The sequence below is a fragment of the Suncus etruscus genome, chromosome 6, assembly GCF_024139225.1.
Source record: "Suncus etruscus isolate mSunEtr1 chromosome 6, mSunEtr1.pri.cur, whole genome shotgun sequence".
NCBI lineage: Eukaryota > Metazoa > Chordata > Mammalia > Eulipotyphla > Soricidae > Suncus > Suncus etruscus.
Genome location: NC_064853.1, coordinates 104,685,120 through 104,704,374, shown reverse-complemented (window position 1 = coordinate 104,704,374; position 19,255 = coordinate 104,685,120). Strand labels below are relative to the sequence as shown.

Below are 19,255 nucleotides of genomic sequence, written 5' to 3'. Positions count from 1 at the left end.
TATGAAGGAGTCAGGAGTGCACTGGCAAACATTGAGCAATCTGATCTTTGGGCGGCAGAAAAAGCCCAAATTCAGTACCCTGGCTGATTTCTGTGTTGGACATATTTCTCACCCTGGCCAGTTTCAAGTCACTGAATTTTGAAATGGGAGGCTAAGGATCTGCTCTTCTGAGCCAGCATGAATGGAATTGCTCACCATGATTGGATATGTCTGTCAATTAAACGCTACTGAGCTCATGAGAACCATCCATTTGATCGTGATTTATACTGGCTTCTTTTCCTGCCTGTCTACTCTCTGTGCCAGCAGAGCTGGTATATGAGAATCAGCCTTTCTGTCTAACATAAAAACCTAGGCTTCAGGGGTCTAGAGCAGTGGCGCAAGCGGTAGGGTGTCTGTCTGCCTTGCATGCATTGACCTAGGATGGACCAGCTCAATCCCCCGTGGTCCCATATGGTCCCCCTACCAGCAGCTATTTCTGAGCGCATAGCCAGGAGTAACTCCTGAGCATCACCGGGTGTGGCCCAAAAAGCAAAAAACCAAATAAAAACCTAGACTCTCAGGGCCCAAGAGATAGCATGGAGGTAGGACATTCGCCTTGCATGCATCCCATATGGTCCCCCACCAGGAGCGATTTCTGAATGTAGAGCCAGGAGTAACCCGAGTGCTGCCGTGTGTAAACCAAAAACAAACCTAGACTCTGGGGTCTCAAACTCCTCAAGACTCCATGGGGTTTCCATGTCGCTGTTCCCTCCTCCTGCCACCTAAGTTTCCGGGAAAACTGTTGGCAAAGCCATGGGTCCACGTCCATATTAATTGGGATCAAAGGATGCTGGTACTTGTGGCAGGAGATGAGGACTTTGTGACATGAACGAGTCACAGATGGGTGGCAAGCCCTCAATGGTCCTATGAGAAGGTCTTCCCAGTGAAGACATAAGTATCCAAGCCTATCTCCAGAGAAGGCCCACTTTCTATTCCCAGGTTCCATAAAGCACTGTCCCCTTCCCCCTATACCCACACACAAAAAAGTTGCCCCTTATGTTTCCCCTTCGGAACATTCCAGTTTGTTACAGGGGTCTCAAACTCAATTTACCTGGGGGCCGCAGGAGGCAAAGTCTGGGTGATCCTTGAGTGCAAAGTCAGTAGTAAGCCTTGAACATTGGGGGGTGTGACCCAAACAACTAAAACAAAACAAAAAATGATTCCTTTAGGGCAGGGCCACAAAATGTTGTATGGAGGGCCTCAAACGCGGGCCGTGATTTTGAGACCCCTGGTAGAAGCTTCATTGTTTACAGTACTGCTTCCCTTTTTGCATCCAGCATTTTTGAAAAGGCCCAAATGTGTTTGCTTCTATGGAGGGTGGGTGGTGGACACAATTAACACTATGAAGCGTTGACACCTGCCAGTAAAGCAAAGGAGTGTGGAAGGAGCAAATATCCCCAGGTGCCCACCGTGGGTTAAAAGGAGAAAGCACGGGCCCGGAGAGATAGCACGGGCCCGGAGAGATAGCACAGCGGTGTTTGCCTTGCAAGCAGCCAATCCAGGACCTAAGGTGGTTGGTTCGAATCCCGGTGTCCCATATGGTCCCCCGTGCCTGCCAGGAGCTATTTCTGAGCAGACAGCCAGGAGTAACCCCTGAGCACCGCCGGGTGTGGCCCAAAAACAACAACAACAACAAAAAAAAAAAAAAAAGGAGAAAGCACATGGAGAGCAGTGGAGAGCCCTCTGCCTTCAGATAGGATTAAGAGCGTCTCAGTCGGGGCCGGGCGGTGGCGCTGGAGGTAAGGTTCCTGCCTTGCCTGCGCTAACCTAGGACGGACCGCGGTTCGATCCCCCGGCGTCCCATATGGTCCCCCAAGAAGCCAGGAGCAACTTCTGAGCGCATAGCCAGGAGTAACCCCTGAGCGTCACAGGGTGTGGCCCAAAAAACCAAAAAAAAAAAGAGCGTCTCAGTCGGGGCTGGGAAGGTGGCACTAGAGGTAAGGTGTCTGCCTTACAAGCGCTAGCGTAGGACGGACCGCGGTTCGATCCCCCGGCGTCCCAGATGGTCTCCCCAAGCCAAGGGCGATTTCTGAGCTCATAGCCAGGAGTAACCCCTGAGCGTCAAACGGGTGTGGCCCAAAAACCAAAAAAAAAAAAAAAAAAAAAAAGACCGTCTCAGTCACAAAACAGAAGGGTGGGTGGAGTGTCAAATAAGATATGTGACCATTAGGAAAGTGTTAAAAAGCTAAGCTAGGGGGCTGAAGAAATAGCACAGCGGCATTTGCCTTGCAAGCAGCCGATCCAGGACCTAAGGTGGTTGGTTCAAATCCCGGTGTCCCGTATGGTGCCCCGTGCCTTCCAGGAACTATTTCTGAGCAGACAGCCAGGAGTAACCCCTGAGCACCACCGGGTGTGGCCTAAAAAAAAAAAAAAAGCTAAGCTGATCCAGGACAGACGGTAGCTCGAATCCCGAATCCCGGCTCCATAAGGTCCCCTGAGCCAGCCAGGAGTGATTTCTGAGCGCGGCTGGTTGTGACCCAAAAACCAAACTAAGCTAGTGTCTCTAGCCCCACTCAGATCCCTTTTTGGGACCATCAGAAAGGCTTGAGTGTATGGACTTGAGAGTACAGCAAGTGGGGCCGGGAAGGTGGCGCTAGAGGTAAGGTGTCTGCCTTACAAGCACTAGCCAAGGAAAGGACCGAGGTTCGATCCCCCGGCGTCCCATATGGTCCCCCCAAGCCAGGGGCGATTTCTGAGCACATAGCCAGGAGTAACCCCTGAGCGTCAAACGGGTGTGACCCCCCCCCAAAAAAAAAAGAGAGAGTACAGCAAGTAAGGCATTTTGCCTTACATGTGGATGACCTGATTTAGACTCTAGATCCTAAACATCCCACATGACCCCTGAGTACTGCCAGGAATAATTCCTGAGCATACAGCCAGGAGTAAGCACTGAGCACAACTGAGTGTGGCCCCTCAAAAAAAAAAAAAAAAAAAAAAAAAAAAGCTGGAATGTAAATGTTTGGGTTAACAGTCTAAAAGTTGCTCCCATAAATTCTTTCTGGTCTGCACTGTTACCAGTAGTCTAATTAGAGACAATTGGACATCCAGTGAGAAGTCTCAAAGAACAGGATATTTTATGGATTTCATAAACATGAGTTCACTGGTAGGATCATAGTCTTTTATTTGGGGGGGTTTGGGGCCACACCCATGGCCCTCAAGGGTCACTCCTGGCTCTGCGCTCAAAAAAATCGCTCTGGGGCCGGAGAGATAGCATGGAGGTAAGGTGTTTGCCTTTCATGCAGAAGGTCATCGGTTCGAATCCCGGCATCCCATATGGTCCCCCGTGCCTGCCAGGAGCAATTTCTGAGCATGGAGCCAGGTGTAACCCCTGAGCACTGCCGGGTGTGAACAAAAACCACAAAAAAAAAAAAAAAAAAATCGCTCCTGGCAGGCTTGGGGGACCATGTGGGATGACGGGAATTAAACCCAGGTCAGTCCAGGGTCTGCCACGTGCAAGGCAAATGCCCTACCCCTGTGCTATCTCTCTGGTCCCAGGATCATAGTCTTTAAACTGTATCCAGACCTTCTAAAACAAAGACTACGAATCCAAGGCCCTTGTTCCATTCTAGCGGCAGCCCTAAATTCCACCTGGGACAAGTGGATAGGGGGGCTTGGGAAAGGATCACATGCTATAGAGCAGTGATTTAGGGATGCAGGCCTCTCAAATAACTGTGTGCAAACCACTAAGGCAGGATTCAAATAAAACGATCAACAATGCGGGGCCGGTGTGGTGGCGCTAGAGGCAAGGTGTCTGCCTTGCCAGCGCTAGCCTAGGACGGACAGCAGTTCGATCCAAGCCAGGAGCGATTTCTGAGTGCAGAGCCAGGAGTAACCCCTGAGTCACCGGGTGTGGCCCAAAAATAAAAAATAATAATAATAATAATAATAAAAACCAACAATGCTTCCTCCCACAAGTACGGGGGCAATGGGAAACCCCACAGGTGCAAAGTAGCAAATGCTCTAGCAGAGTAAGCCCTCGAAATGTTTTACTATTTAATTTTTTATTTTGTTTTGTTTTGTGGCCGCTCCGGTGACACTCAAGGGTCACTCCAGCCTATGTGTTCAGAAATCGCTCCTGGCTATGGGGCGTCGGGGGTCGAACCGCGTGCCAGGCAAATAAATGCCCTACGTCTGAGCCACCGCTCCGGGTCCCTCCTGTTTAACTTTTGGGGTCCTGGCCAGAATTGCTTAAGGGCTTGTCCTGGCGCAGAACTGGGTCGCTCGCACGCACGCAGGGGCCTATGGACCATCTTCCCAGGCCCCGCACTTGCTGCGGCCTTGCAGTCCCAGGAATCCTAAAGCACCAGGCGGGAGGATGAATCAGCACACGCACACGCACACGCACCCTGGCCTCGGCTCTCGAGTTTAATCAGAGCACTCGGGTGGCTTCATTGCAGCCCCATTGCATTGCGTTGCATTGCATTGCAGCCCCATCGTCCCCAGGCCTCTGTGGTCCGAGCAGAGCGGTGTCAAGGGCGCGAGCAAGGTCGCCGCCGCCTTGGCCGAGGGCTGGCTCTCCCGGGGCGGCGGCCGGCCGGGTCTCCGCATGCAGCCCGGCTCCCGGCTCCGTGTGGCTTCGGGGCGGCTCTTCGCCGAGTCCGGCCGGACCTCCGCCGACTGTCCTCCCGCGGCGGTGCTGGGGGCGGCGGCTCCGCGTCAGGGCGTCCTGCTCGGGCCCTTCTGGCTGCCGGGCGGCGGCGCGGGGCGGTCGCGGAGGCCGCGGCGGAGCTCCTGCGCGACGGTCTCGCCGAAGCGGGCGGCGCGGCGCCCCAGGGTGCCCGCGGGCCCCGCCGCCAGGGCTCGCAGGCGTCGAGCCGCGTCCAGGCCGTGCAGCTGCGCCTGCAGCAGCGCGAAGGCCGTGAGCTGCGCGGCGCGCCGGATGGGCCGCGACTCGGCCAGACGCTCCACCAGCTGCGGGTGGTGCAGCAGGGCGGACAGCAGCCGCCGGAGAACCATCCTCGGAGCGCCCGGCGCCGGCCCGGGACCCGACGCACGCCTGCTCGCGCTCTGCTTCCGGCCCCGGACGCCGGACCCCGTCTACACGCATGCGCGGGGCGGGGCAAGGGGCGGGGCAAAGTGCAGGGCGGTGTTGGGATTGGCTAATGAGAGTCCCGCTCCCCGCCGCTCGTGCTTTGCTTTTGGCCCGGGACGCGGGATCCCGTTTGTACGCATGCGCAGAGGGCGGAATAAGGACGGGGCAGAGTCCAGGGCGGCGTTGGGATTGGCGAGTGGGAGTCCCGCGCCCATGCGCTTCCGGCCCGTGACGCCGGACCTTGTCTTTACGCATTCGCAGGGGGCAGGATGTGGGGGGCGAAACAAAGTTCAGGGCGGAGTTGGGATTGGCGAATTGAAATCCCGCCCCTGCCGCCACCCTGCGCTTCTTCACGCATGCGCGGAAAGCGGGCCAAGGGGCGTTGCAAAACTCAGGGCGGCGTTGGGATTGGCGTTGGGAGTCCCGCCTCCCCCGCCGCTCGTGCTTTGCTTCCGGCCCGGGACTCCGGATCCCAACTGTACGCATGCGCGGGGGTGGGACAGGGGGCGGGGCAAAGCGCAGAGCGGCGTTGTGATTGGCGAGTGGGGGTCCCGCCCACGCCGAGCCCTTGCGCTTCCGGTTCCGCCACGCCGAGCCGCCTTGGTCCCCCGGTGGGCTGCGTCGGGACGCGTCCTGCTCGGCATCATGTCCGGCGGCCTCCTGAAGGCGCTGCGCAGCGATTCGTACGTGGAGCTCAGCCAGTACCGGGACCAGCACTTCCGGGTGAGGGGCGCCGCCTTCCAGCTCCCTGGGCCGGGGCTGTTGCAGCGGGAGAGCCGTGCCGGGCCGTCTGCTCCGGGCTCGACCTCGCTGCTGGATCGTGCGGCCAGACGGCCCGGGGCTCGGCGCCTCCCGCCGCCGGGTCCGCTGGGGAGACTGGACGTCTCCTGCGGAGTCAGCTGGGAACAGTCGCCCAACGCCCGGTCCCTGGAGGCAACAGGCTGCGGAGAGCTTGCCGCGGGGCCAGAGCCCTGACCTGCCTTCCTCGCACGTCACCTCCCCGGGTTTGGGCCGGGGCCGCACTCGGCGGCGCTCGGGGCGACTCCTGGCCCTGCGCTGAGAAATCGCTCCTGGCTGGCACGGAGGATCGAACCCGGGTGGGCTGCGTGTCAGGCAAACGCCCTATCTCAGCGCTCCCTCTCCGGCCCCTCTAGCCCGGCTTTGATCCTCCTCGCAGATGTCCCCGAGCACTGACAGCCAAGAGGGGCGCTGGAGTCTGTGTTGTGGGCGTTCAAGCATCAGTGAAGATGATTCGGAAGTCATTCAATCAGCAGGGGTTTTAGCGTTGCATAGATCACACCCTGAGGGGCTCAGGGCTTGGTCCTGGCGGTGCTTGGGGGAGCATAGGCAGGGCCGGTGCTGAACCTGGGTTGCTACAGCACCGTTCCACGCGAGGCTAGTGCCTTCATCTTTTTTTTTTTTTTTCTTTTTGGTGTTTGGGCCACACCCGGCGGTGCTCAGGGGTTACTCCTGGCTGACTGCTCAGAAATAGCTCCTGGCAGGCACGGGGGACCATATGGGACACCGGGATTCGAACCAACCACCTTTGGTCCTGGATTGGCTGCTTGCAAGGCAAACGCCGCTGTGCTATCTCTTCAGGTCCAAGTGCCTTCATCTTGGCACGTTTCCCAGCCCCCTTTATAAATGCTTACAACGGATCAGGCATGATTCTCACTTCGGCGACTTTTAGTTTCTCCTTACTTGAGGAGCACGTTGGGGGTCGGGTGGGAGTCGAGAGTTTGGTGGGACCCGTTGGAATTAGAAGCATCCTGCAGAGTTGAATCTGAATAGGTGAGACTTTTGGTGTTACTCATTTCTGCAGTCTGAAATCTGTAGCTTTCTTGAGATGTAGTGCGACACTTTCTAGTTTCCCTGCGTAGAATTCACACTAATAATTTTTTTCTTATTAAATATATTTTTTATTTAAGTAACATGATCATATTTGGGTTACAGTCATAGCCAGAACACCCCCCTTCACCAGTGTAACATTACCCCCTCCCCCCTTCCCATCCCCTGCCTGTATTCGAGACAGGCATTCTACTACAGTAATTTGTTTATAAGTTCAGTAAGTTGTATTTTTTTCCTTAAAGGATAAGAGTAAAAAAAAAATAGTAAAGGTGTGATAGTGGCAATCGCCAATGTTTGCATAGGTCCAGAAAAACTGAGAAAATCCTTGACCTGATTACAAAAAAGCCTCACCCCAGAAGTTTATTGGCATAAGACAGACTCTGGGTTCCAGGCATACCAGTCTATCCAACTCCAGTCATTCTCAAGGTCCCGGTGAAACACTAATAATTTATTGCAGTTGTTTAAAGCCACAGATTTTCTCCTTTTTTGGGTGTGTGTGTGTGTTTGGGTCATACCCACCCGGTGGTGTTCAGGGTTACTCCTGGCTCTACGCTCAGAAATTGCTCCTGGCAGGCCGGGGGATCATATGGGATGTCGGGATTCGAACCACCCACCGTCCTTCCGCATGCAAGGCAAACATCCTACCTCCATGCTATTTCTCCGCCCCCCTCAAATTATTATTTTGTGTTTTTGTGTATGAGAAAGGACAGTCTTTTTCCTGCAATATGTTGTTTCAGCTCCTAAGTTAAACAGAAAATCCAAGAAAGGTATGCCTGACTCAATATTATCAAGGGAGTATAAACCACAGGACTGATATATGGACTGATAGGGCTGAGAAGATTTGCATAACATGTAGGGGCCCCAGGCTACATCCCTGGCACCACCTGGTTCCCCAAATACATAAAGAAATGACCTGAACATAAAGCCAGAAGTGGGCCCTAAGCACTGCCAAGTGTGGGGGAAAATACAAAATGAAATAAGCAAGACCCATCAGGTTTGGGTTTTTTTTTGGGGGGGGGGGGGCACACATCAAGCTGTGCTTCGAGATGACTCCTGGAAGTGTGTGGGGACCATAAGCAATGCCAGGAATTTAATCCGATTCGGTTGCATGCAAGGTAAGCACCTTACCCACTGTGCTATCTCTACAGTTCCCATGCCCCCATCAGTTTCTCGTAATTTTAAGGTTTCTTTCTTGATCTTTTGTCATTAAATAAGATTTTGAGAGACCTAGTACCCTAAGCAAAGCGTACAAGGGCGTTCAGAGACAGGTGGTGCTTATAGACTCTCCAGAGTGAAGGAAATTGGGCAGCAGTAGTAAATGAGGAAAAGGGAGGAAAAGTGCTCAGGGGATCTGGGTATGGATTTACTTCACTCCTTTAGTCCCTGGCAGGAACCAAGACCTAGTCCCCTGGCAGCCTATTTACAGCTGTTATCTTTTCAGCAGCTAAAGAGCTGGGGGACTGTGTGGGGAGGGTGACAGTCCAGCTCATGGTCTTTGTTAGGGTTTGCCAGGTGTTTTCTGATGCCCGAGTTGTATTCTTTTGTTTGTTTTTGGGGCCAGATCTGGTGACAGTGACACTTAGGGGTTACTCCTGGCTCTGCACTCAGAAATCACCCCTGGCAGGTTGGGGTCCTTCCTGGATCAGCCATATGCAAAGCAAAAAGCCTTAACCACTGCTCTATCGCTCCAGCCCCCCAGATGTATTCTTGTCTTTGGCTACAGCCTGTGTTTTACTTTAAAAAAAATTAAGGGGGCTGGAGAGATAGCACAGCGGTAGGGTGTTTGCTTGCATTGCAGTGGACCCGGGAGGGACCCCATTTGATTCCTGGCATTCCATATGGCTCCCCAACATGCCAAGCGTGATTTCTGAGTGCAGAGCCAGGAGTGGCCTCTGAGCACTGCTGGGTGTGTCCCAAAGACCAATCAATGAATCAATCAATAAATAAAGTTTTAAAAAAAATTAAGAACTGGGGCCAAAGAGATAGCATGGAGGTAAGGTGTTTGCCTTTCATGCAGGAGGACATCGGTTTGAATCCCGGCGTCCCATATGGTTTCCCGTGCCTGCCAGGAGCAATTTCTGAGCCTGGAGCCAGGAATAACCCCTGAGCACTGCTGGGTGTGACCCAAAAACCACACACACAAAAAATATAAGAACTGAGGCTAGAGAGATAGCACAGCGGCATTTGACTCACAAGCAGCCGATCCAGGACCTAAGGTGGTTGGTTTGAATCTCGCATCCCTTATGGTCCCCTGTGCCTGCCAGGAGCTATTTCTGAGCAGATAGCCAGGTGTAACCTCTGAGCACTGACGGGTATGGCCCAAAAACTAAAAAAAAAAAAAGTACCATGGTTTACAAAGTTATTGATAGTTGAATATTAGGCATGTTTCAACATCAGTCCCGTTACCAGTGTGACCTTCCCTCTACCAATTTCCCCACCACCCAAGCCTGCTCCTTTAGCAGGCACAGATAAACTTAATTTATATTTATTGCTTGGTTCAACAAAAAGGCAAACAGAATAATCAGAAGATAGATCAATAAGATAACATCTCACAATGGTGTTACTATAGTCATTGTCTTCTCTGCAATTTTCACATCACATTTGCTGTGCTCTTACTGACTGCACTGTCAGTAATGGGAAATCTGAAGTGTCACATGGCCACATAACAAGAGGCTGCATGCTGCAGGCACTGCAGAGCTGGAATGACTTGTTGGCTTGGTAGCTGATGAGGTTCAGTTGTGGCAGTGGCCCATCTCTCAGCTGGAAGATGTTGGGGGTGTGTGGGTTGGTATTGCTGGACCGACCGTAGGCAGAATGGAGAGAATCTGTCCACCCTTGTTCTGAGAAAGCCCCAGAGTTCTTAGTCCATAGACTAGTCTGTATTGTTACCTTGTGTTTTAAATTAGGAAGTCTGTCAGGAAAGTGAGATTTTCTTGTTTTCAGCGATTATTTTCTACTAGACTCAGAAAAATACATGAGCAGTCGATCAGGGAGATGACTTAAAGGACTGGAGTCCATGATTTTGTGTGGGGGGGGGCCCACACCTGGTGACACTCGGGTTACTCCTGGCTATGCGTTCAGAAATTGCTCTTGGCTGGGGGGGGGGGACCATATGGATGCTGGAGGATCGAACAGCGGTTTGTACTAGGCTAGCGTGGGCAAGGCAGATGCCTTACCACTTAAACCGCCACTGCGGCCCATGGAGTCCATGATTTTTATGGCCTATCCTTTGGTTAAATTCCCAGCATCACACTATCTCATCATCCCAAAGAAACAAACAACAGCAAATACATATAAAGCATTAAACTAGACATTTGGTGCTTTCATCTTTCTCATGTGGGAGTAGTAGTACTGGGAATTCTCTGATACTCCATTTTTTGTTAAGTTTGGTTTGGGGCCACACCCAGCGGCACTAAGGTGTTATTCCTGGCTCTGCACTCAGAAGTCACTATTGGCTGGCTTGGGGGACCATATGAGATGCCGGGAATCAAACCCAGGTCCATCCTGGATTGACTGCGTGCAAGGCAAACACCCTAACATTGTGCCCCTGTGCCTCGGCCCCTGAAACTTAAATATTTCGTTACAGAAAGTAAGAGGACACATCCTAATATGTTGGTTTAAGTTTGAGAAATTAAGTTCGGTCGTAGAAGGCTCCATTGTTGAAGATAGGATTGTGCGTGGAAAGGCTTGCCACTGGGAAGACAGACCAGTGCTGAAGAGTTGCCCTTAGGACAGCGCTTACATGGGGCTTTGGGATTTTTTTGTGTGTTATTTTTTGTTTTTGTTTTTTTTTGAGTCACACTTGGCAATGCTCAGGGGTTACTCCTGGCTCTACGCTCAGAAATCACTCCTGGCAGGCTCAGGGAACCATGGGATGCCAGGATTCGAACCACCGTCCTTCTGCATGCAAGGAAACGCCTTACTTCCATGCTCTCTCCGGCCCCCTTACACGGGGCTTTGTACTAAGAGCAGATCTGCACCTTGCACAAAGGCATCATGGAATCTGGTGAACATGCCACATTCTTTGCTACATTGAGTCTGGTTAAAAGGAAAATCAGGCTAGTGGTCCAAAAAAGTTTTAAAACCTCTTATCTTGCTTAAGATCAATTTTTGAACTTGACATTAAGATCATGGACCATGAAAGATATACCGGAAAAATTGGACTTTTACAAAGTTATTAATCTTTTGCTGTCTGAAAACCTCTTTTCCATAGCTCTTATATGACCAGTTTTAGTGTCCAGAATATAAAGATGTCTGATTTTTTTTTTTGTTTTATTTATTTTTTTTATTTTTTGTTTTTGTTTTTCGGGGCACACCCGTTTGATGCTCAGGGATTACTCCTGGCTAAGCGCTCAGAAATTGCCCCTGGCTTGGGGGGACCATATGGGACACTGGGGGAATCGAACCGAGGTCGCGATCTTTCCTTGGCTAGCGCTTGCAAGGCAGACACCTTACCTCTAGCGCCACCTCACCGGCCCCAAGATGTCTGATATTTAACAGTGAAAAAATTAACTGTTATTTAAAATTGTCAAATTCCTGAAATACTTTATCACAAGTAAAAAAAAAAAAAAAGGAAAATCAGAAATAATAATTTTTTTCCTGTACTTAGGAATGCTATTTTAGCACAGGGCTCCTGCGTGGTTTTGTTTGACTTTTTCCTCTATTTAAATTCTAGGGTGACAATGAAGAACAGGAAAAATTACTGAAGAAGAGCTGTACATTATATGTTGGAAACCTTTCCTTTTATACAACTGAAGAACAAATATATGAACTCTTCAGCAAAAGTGGTGACATAAAGAAAATCATTATGGGCTTGGATAAAATGAAGAAGACTGCATGTGGGTTCTGCTTTGTGGAGTATCCTTGCTTTGTGGAGTTCCATGTCAGTGCTGGATGAGTGGAAGGTCACCTGTCTGAAAATGAATGAGGGTATTGGCTAACCCTTACTCCTAAACTCACCTAGTTTATGTGCCTCTTAATTTCCATGCGTGTATTCTCTTTCTTGGGTGTTAAAGCTGGGAGCATTTACCCTCTGAAATCTATCCTTTGCACTGAGAATTAAGTCTTTTGGGGCTGGAGCTATAGCATACCGGGTAGAGCGTTAGCCTTGCACGCAGTGATCTGGGTTCAGTCCCCGACATCCCTTATGGTCCCCCAAGCTTGCCAGGAATGATTTCTGAGCACAGAGCCAAGTGTAGCTCCTGAGCACTGGGGAGTAGCCCGGAAACCAAAAAAAGTATATGTGTGGGGGGAGAAAATGAGAGAATGAGCACGAATCAGTTTTCTGGGTGTAATGAAAATAAATCTGTGACATACAGTGGGTAGAGCTCTTGCCTTGCATGTGCTGGGTTTGATCTTCACACCCTACATAGTACTGAGTGCAGAGCCTAGAGTAAGCCCTGAAAAAGGGGGGGAGGGGGACCTGAATCATTCTAAGTCCAGAGACAATTACTAGCCCCTTAAATGGCTTTGCAGAATACTGTGTGGATGTGTGATTGAACTTTCTTCCTCCCCCCTCCACCTTCCCCTTTCTCATCTTGAGATATTATGGGTCATCTTTTGTAATTTCTTTGTATTTTTGGGCCACATGTAGTGACACTCAGGGATTACTCCTGGCTCTGAGCTCAGAAATCACTCCTGGCTTGGGAGACCATCTGGATGCTGGGGATTGAAACCAGGTCCTTCCTGGATCAGCCGCATGTAAGGCAAAAGTGCCCTACCACTGTGCTATAGATAGTTCCAGCCCCTCATGTAGATTTTATTTTTTTTCTTTGGTTTTTGGGTCACACCCAGCAGCGCTCAAGGGTTACTCCTGGCTCTACACTCAGAAATCTCGCCCCTGGCTGACGCGATGGCGCTAGAGGTAAGGTGTCTGCCTTGCCAGCACTAGCCTAGAATGGACCGCGGTTCGATCCCCTGGCATCCCATATGGTTCCCCAAGCCAGGAGCGACTTCTGAGCACATAGCCAGGAGTAACCCATGAGCGTTACTGGGTGTGGCCCAAAAACCAAAAAAATGAAAAATAAAAAAAATAAAGGGGCCGGAGAGATAGCATGGAGGATGGAGGTAAGGTGTTTGCCTTTCATGCAGAATTCTGGTCATTGGTTTGATTCCCAGCATCCCATATGGTCTCCCGAGCCTGCCAAGAGCGATTTCTGAGCAGGGAGACAGGAGCTGCTGGGTGTGACCCAAAAACAAAAACAAAAACAAAAAGAAATCTCCCCTGGCAGGCACAGGGGACCATGTGGGATGCCGGGATTCGACCACTGTCCTTCTGCATGAAAGGCAAATGCCTTATCTCCATGCTATCTCTCCGGCCCCCCCTCATGTAGATTTCTTAAAATGACAGAATAACTAAGTATGTGTGCAAGGCTTGATTTTAATTAGTCAAAACAAAAATTGCATTTGTGATCATTTATTCTCTCCCTGGAAAATAGATATTAAATATTTATCCATTTATCCTTTTATAGGGAGTGAGGAAGGAGTCATTTTTAATTTCTAAGAAAATTTCCAGGCCTGATCTAATTTTTCTGTGTTTGGGGGCTATACTCGGCAGTGCTCAGGGGTTACTCCTGGCTCTGCTCAGAAATCGCTCTTGACAGTCTGGGGGAGCCATATAGGACGCTGGGGATGGAAATCAAGTCCACCCTGGGTCAGCTGCATGCAAGGCAAATGCGTTACCACTGTGCTAAACTCCGGTCCCTAACATGTATTTAAATTTATTTTTTTATGTCCTCCCTGAATTAAGTGTATTTTGCTAATAAATGTTTGCCTTAAACTTCGGTGATCCCCGACTTTCTGATTACAATTAGGGGGAAAAGGCTGATTTTTATGGAACTTGGCAGAATTTCAGATTTTTTTTGGGGGGGGGAGGGTCATACCCTACAGCGCTCAAGGGTTACTCCTGGCTCTACGCTCAGAAATCGCCCCTGGCAGGCTCGGGGGACCATATGGGAAGCTGGGATTCGAATCACTGACCTTCTGCATGCAAGGCAAGCACCCCTACCTCCATGCTATTTGTCCGGCCAAATTTCAGGGTTGCTTTTTTGTTTTGTTTTTTTTTTTTTTTGGTTTTTCGAGCCACACCCATTTGATGCTCAGGGGTTACTCCTGGCTAAGTGCTCAGAAATTGCCCCTGGCTTGGGGAGACCATATGGGACACCGGGATCAAACTGTGGTCCTTCCTTGGCTAGCGCTTGCAAGGCAGACACCTTACCTCTAGCGTCACCTCGCCAGCCCCCAAATTTCAGATCACCTTTGGAATATGTGCATTTCCCAAATGCCGAATTACTAATATCACAGATAAAAACCTATTGTTTTGTCTCCCCCCGACCCCCAAGATTAAATTTGTCCCTACTAGTCTTCCCACAGAAGACCTTACTCTGAATGAGGAGTGTTGGGGCTACAACCAGCAGTGCTCTGGAGGCTACTGCAGTATGATCAGGGACCAGAAGGTGCAGGGATTGAACCAGGGTGAGCACATTCCTCTCTGCTCCTGGAATATTTTATCATTTACCTTACAGGTCAAGGTTCAATGGCTTATGGTATCAATTTGCAAATAAAGAGAAGCTGTCGGGGGCCCGGCGTTTGCCTTGCAAGCAGCTGATCCAGGACCAAAGGTGGTTGGTTCGAATCCCGGTGTCCCATATGGTCCCCCGTGCCTGCCAGGAGCTATTTCTGAGCAGACAGCCAGGAGTAACCCCTGAGCAACGCCGGGTGTAGCCCCCCTCCCAAAAAAAAAAAGAGAGGCTGTCATTCCTTTCCAGTGTCTCTCTTTGCCCTTCTAATATTCATTTAAGTCATTTAGCAAAATTTCTGGGGCCAGAGCAATAGCACGGTGGGTAGGACATTTGCCTTGCATATGGCTGACCAAGGTTCGGTCCCCAGCATCCCATGTGGTCGCCTGAGCCAAGGAGTGATTTCTGAGTGTAGAGCTAGGAGTAACCAACCCCTGAGTGCTGCTGCCAGTGGTGTGGCCCAGAAGCACCCCCCATCCAAATCTCAATTCATACCAAATACTAGACATTTTTTTAGCTTCTGGACAATGGGATTTTAACTTTATTTTAATTTTTTTTTTTTTTTTTGCTGTGATGCTCAGAGGTTACACCTGGCTATGCACTCAGAAATCACTCCTGGCTTGGGGACCATATGGGACGCTAGGGGATTGAACCGCAGTCTACCCTAGGTTAGCACTTGCAAGGCAAATGCCTTACCACTTGCACCACCACTCCAGTCCCTGGGCTGAGTAAATTTCATTTTATTTAATTTATTTATTTTTGGTTCTATTTGGTTTGGGGCCACACCCAGCAGTGCTCAGGCTCTGCTTCTGGCTGCACTCAAATCGCTCCTGGCAGGCATGGGGGAACCATATGGGTCAGCTGCATGCAAGGCAAACTCTGTACCCCGCTAGGAGCGATTTCTGAGTGCAGAGCTGGGTGTAGCCCAATGCCCCCCAATAAAAACAAATGAAAGAAACTCAGCTTCAGTGTCCAGGTAAATAATTCAAATAAGCTGAAGCACTTGGCTGATTCATTACTAGGCTGAGTACCATGCTGGTTATGAAAGCTAGGAGTGACCCCAGAGAAATGCATAAGGAGACCTGAAAAATGCCATGAAGCATTCCTTAATTTTATACTTAAGATACTACTCAAGAGCAGATGCAGAAAATGCCATGCGGTACATCAATGGAACTCGTCTGGATGACCGAATCATTCGCACAGACTGGGATGCAGGCTTTAAGGAGGGCAGGCAGTATGGACGTGGGCGATCTGGGGGCCAGGTATGCCAGCAAGCTTCTCTGGGCTCAGATTTAGCCGGGAAATCCAGCAGCCCTAATGACAAATGTTTTACCCCCTTACCCCACTTAAAATATTCTATTATAATGTTCCAACATCCATCTTTTCACTGGTGTTTACTTCCCTCTGCCAATATCCCATTTCTTATTGCCCTAATCCCACATACCTGTTTCTATGCCTTGCACTTTTTTACCTCCTTTCTGCTTCCCATCTTCTTCTAAAGTGCCATTTCCCCCCAATTTTTTTTTCTTTTGCTTGTTTTTGGTCCACCCTCAGAGGTGCTCAAGTGTTACTCCTGGTTCTGTGCTCAGAAATCACTCTGGGAGATTTAGGACCACATGCGATGCTGAGGATCAAACCTAGGTCAGCCATGTGCAAGGCAAAGGCCCCCCCCCCCCAAATGTTTTTGTCAGGTATTGCTCACTGAAAATAGCCTTTTGTCTGTAACTTTGGCTGGTAGTCAGTCTGAAATCACATATTTGTGCTTTTGAATTACTTTCTCACTTTGGGATATACATTTTTATATGCACACTATTATCCTGCTAGACTACTTAATTACCACCTAACAAGAGTGTGCACAGAAAAATTTAAATTTTTTGCTTTAAAATAAGAGCTTAAGTTAAATAGTCTTTGGAATGTGCTATTTTTGAATCCATGAAACTGCTTTGGGGGGAGGGGGTGTTACAGATGGGTTCACTCTTGGCTCTGCATTCAGGAATCACTTCTGGTTGTGCTTGGTAAACCATACTGAGATTCTGGGGATTGAGCCCAGGTCAGCTGCATGCAAGCCAAGAGCCTTATCGGTTGTATTATCTCTTCAGCCCTGTATTTTCTCTTTTTAATAAGATAATCAGATAATACTGTAAAACATTTGAGCTTTCATATTATTTGGTCAAGAAAAATATCCGGGCCGGGCGGTGGCGCAAGAGGTAAGGTGCCTGCCTTACCTGCGCTAGCCTTGGACAGGACCGCGGTTCGATCCCCCGGCGTCCCATATGGTCCCCCAAGCCAGGAGCGACTTCTGAGCACATAGCCAGGAGTAACCCCTGAGCGTCACAGGGTGTGGCCCAAAAACCAAAAAAAAAAAAAAAAAGAAAAATATCCAACTTGAATATTCATATCATGACATCTGCAAAGACTTAGCTGTATTTGTTGCACCAGTTTTCTGTAGTATAATCTACATTTTCCCCCCATAAGGTACGAGATGAGTATCGGCAAGACTATGATGCTGGGAGAGGCGGCTATGGAAAACTGGCCCAAAACCAATGAGTGGTGAGAGTTCCATCATGAAAGCCTCTCTTGTTTGGCATGTTTTTGTACATTACTCAATCTGCAAACCTGCTCCTTGTACGAGCATTTCATCAATGTCTCTGTTGGACTGTGAGTTTCTTCTTGGTCTTACTCTGAAAACTGTTAAAATATTTGAATCTGTGCAATGTCTAGACGATCGGAAAGATTTTCTTTATAACAGGCCAAAAATTGTGATCTTTGGCCATAGATCTATTCTGTAAGAGCCAAAACACATTTCTTTTTGGAAGACTGGAAAAATGTAAACGTTTTACCATGTTTCAATATAAGTAGGTTTGTGGTCTACATTTGGGTCTCAAATGAACTTTTGTTTGCATGAGATAAAGTTTAATAAATAGGAGTTTTTCTATGCTACACAGCTTTGTTCCAAACTCAGAACAGATGTTGAACAAAGAAATTGGATTTCAGTGTCGAACTAGCCCGACAGGCAAAATTTAGGAGTCAAAGGAACTTTTAAAAGAGCTGGTACAAAAACTTGAATATCAGATATACTACCCACTCCAATGCTTAATATATTAGAAAATTAAGACAACAAACTTGAAGGTATTTACTAAATACAACTTTCAAAAGTTACAAATGTACTGAAAGTTTTTACACACCAAAAAAAAAGGTGTCTTCTGACTTATGAAGACCCTCAGATATTCTTAAGGACATCAGGAATAGAAGTTAAAATAATGCCTTTATAAAATGAAGGTTACTGTGAGGGTCATGGTATTTACTCACTTTCAGAATGATTTTGGGGAGTGGAGATTTTTGAATAGCATAAAGGCTGAGAGAATGATGGACAAAAATAACTAGAGAGAATTTTCTTTGAAAAATGTATTCTGGCCAAATTTTCATACTGAACTGTTTTTGCTTTTGTTTGTTTCAGAGCTTTGATGGTCTTTCCAGAAACAGGGGAATTTAGAGAACTTAGTTTTCAGTTGTAAGGCAAGGTGGCTTCTCTCAAATACATGTGGACTCTTGGCTCATTTAAAACTACCAGTCTCCCAAAGTCAAAGTATTTCATCTAGCAACACAGTCCTAACTTAAATTTGTGAAAGATGGGGCTAAATCTTTCCTGTTACACTAAGTGTACGTTTTCTCACTGAATTCAAACAATTTAATTTGAACTTTTAAAATTGTAGCTGTAGTGCAAGCATTTAATTTAATGATATACTTAAATTTTTTTACACTGTAGTGCAAATTATTGTCTTTTTTATTACTTTGTAAAAACTACCCAGATCTCTACAGGCCTTAAAACCACAGCCAGTGGTTTGTTCCTATCTGAATTGTATCTTCTGTACAATAAAGATCAATAAAGTTTGGACCAACTTGCCATTGTCCGTGTCCAAATATTTCCTCACCTGTAAAGGATATTACAACTTTGGGATACTTGTATTTTGTGTGGCATAATAAAGTACATAGTTTGCACATCACTTTGATGTGATACTTGCCCAATATGATAGCCACACCAACGCATAGCTATGTACCTAAACCATTCAGTTCCTAAATCGTACTAACCAAGTTTCAAATGCTCCATAGCCACATGTGGCTATTGTATTGGATACAGATGTAGAGCATTTCTGTCTTCCTAGAAAATCATGTGGGGTGGTGTACTATTAAAAAGTAAAGGGGCAAAAAAAAAAAAAAAAAAAAAAAAAAAAAAGTAAAGGGGCCGGAGAGATAGCATGGAGGTAAAGTGTTTGCCTTTCATGCAGGAGGTCATCAGTTCGAATCCCGGCTTCCCATATGGTCCCCCGTGCCTGCCAGGAGTAATTTCTGAGCCTGGAGCCAGGAATAACCCCTGAACACTGCCGGGTGTGACCTAAACACACACACACACAAAGTAAAGCTTGGGCCCGGAGAGATAGCACAGCGGCGTTTGCCTTGCAAGCAGCCGATCCAGGACCAAAGGTGGTTGGTTCGAATCCCGGTGTCCCCGTGCCTGTCAGGAGCTATTTCTGAGCAGACAGCCAGGAGTAACCCCTGAGCAATGCTGGGTGTAGCCCAAAAACAAAACAAAACAAAAAAAGTAAAGCTTATTGGGGCCGGGCGGTGGCGCTAGAGGTAAGGTGCCTGCCTTGCCTGCGCTAGCCTTGGACGGACCGCTGTTCGATCCCCATATGGTCCCCCAAGCCAGGAGCAACTTCTGAGCGCATAGCCAGGAGTAACCCCTGAGCGTTACCAGGTGTGGCCCAAAAACCAAAAAAAAAAAAGAGCTTATTATGGTTCTGTTCACAAATAAATCTTG

At 48.7% G+C, this 19,255-nt stretch overlaps 2 protein-coding genes across 2 annotated transcripts; one reads left to right on the top strand and one right to left on the bottom strand.

Annotated features, from left to right (window-relative positions):
• Positions 1-4,695: 4,695 nt before the first annotated feature.
• Positions 4,696-5,038, bottom strand: NCBP2AS2 (NCBP2 antisense 2 (head to head)). The gene has a single exon (XM_049776022.1). The coding sequence runs from the start codon at positions 4,993-4,995 to the stop codon at positions 4,696-4,698; it is 300 nt and encodes a 99-aa protein (XP_049631979.1). The 5' UTR covers positions 4,996-5,038.
• Positions 5,039-5,640: 602 nt separating this feature from the next.
• Positions 5,641-17,286, top strand: NCBP2 (nuclear cap binding protein subunit 2). Its single transcript, XM_049776020.1, has 4 exons — positions 5,641-5,794; positions 11,595-11,776; positions 15,560-15,698; positions 16,912-17,286. Exons 1-4 carry the CDS (start codon positions 5,717-5,719, stop codon positions 16,981-16,983), a joined length of 471 nt encoding a protein of 156 aa, XP_049631977.1. The 5' UTR covers positions 5,641-5,716; the 3' UTR covers positions 16,984-17,286.
• Positions 17,287-19,255: the final 1,969 nt, after the last annotated feature.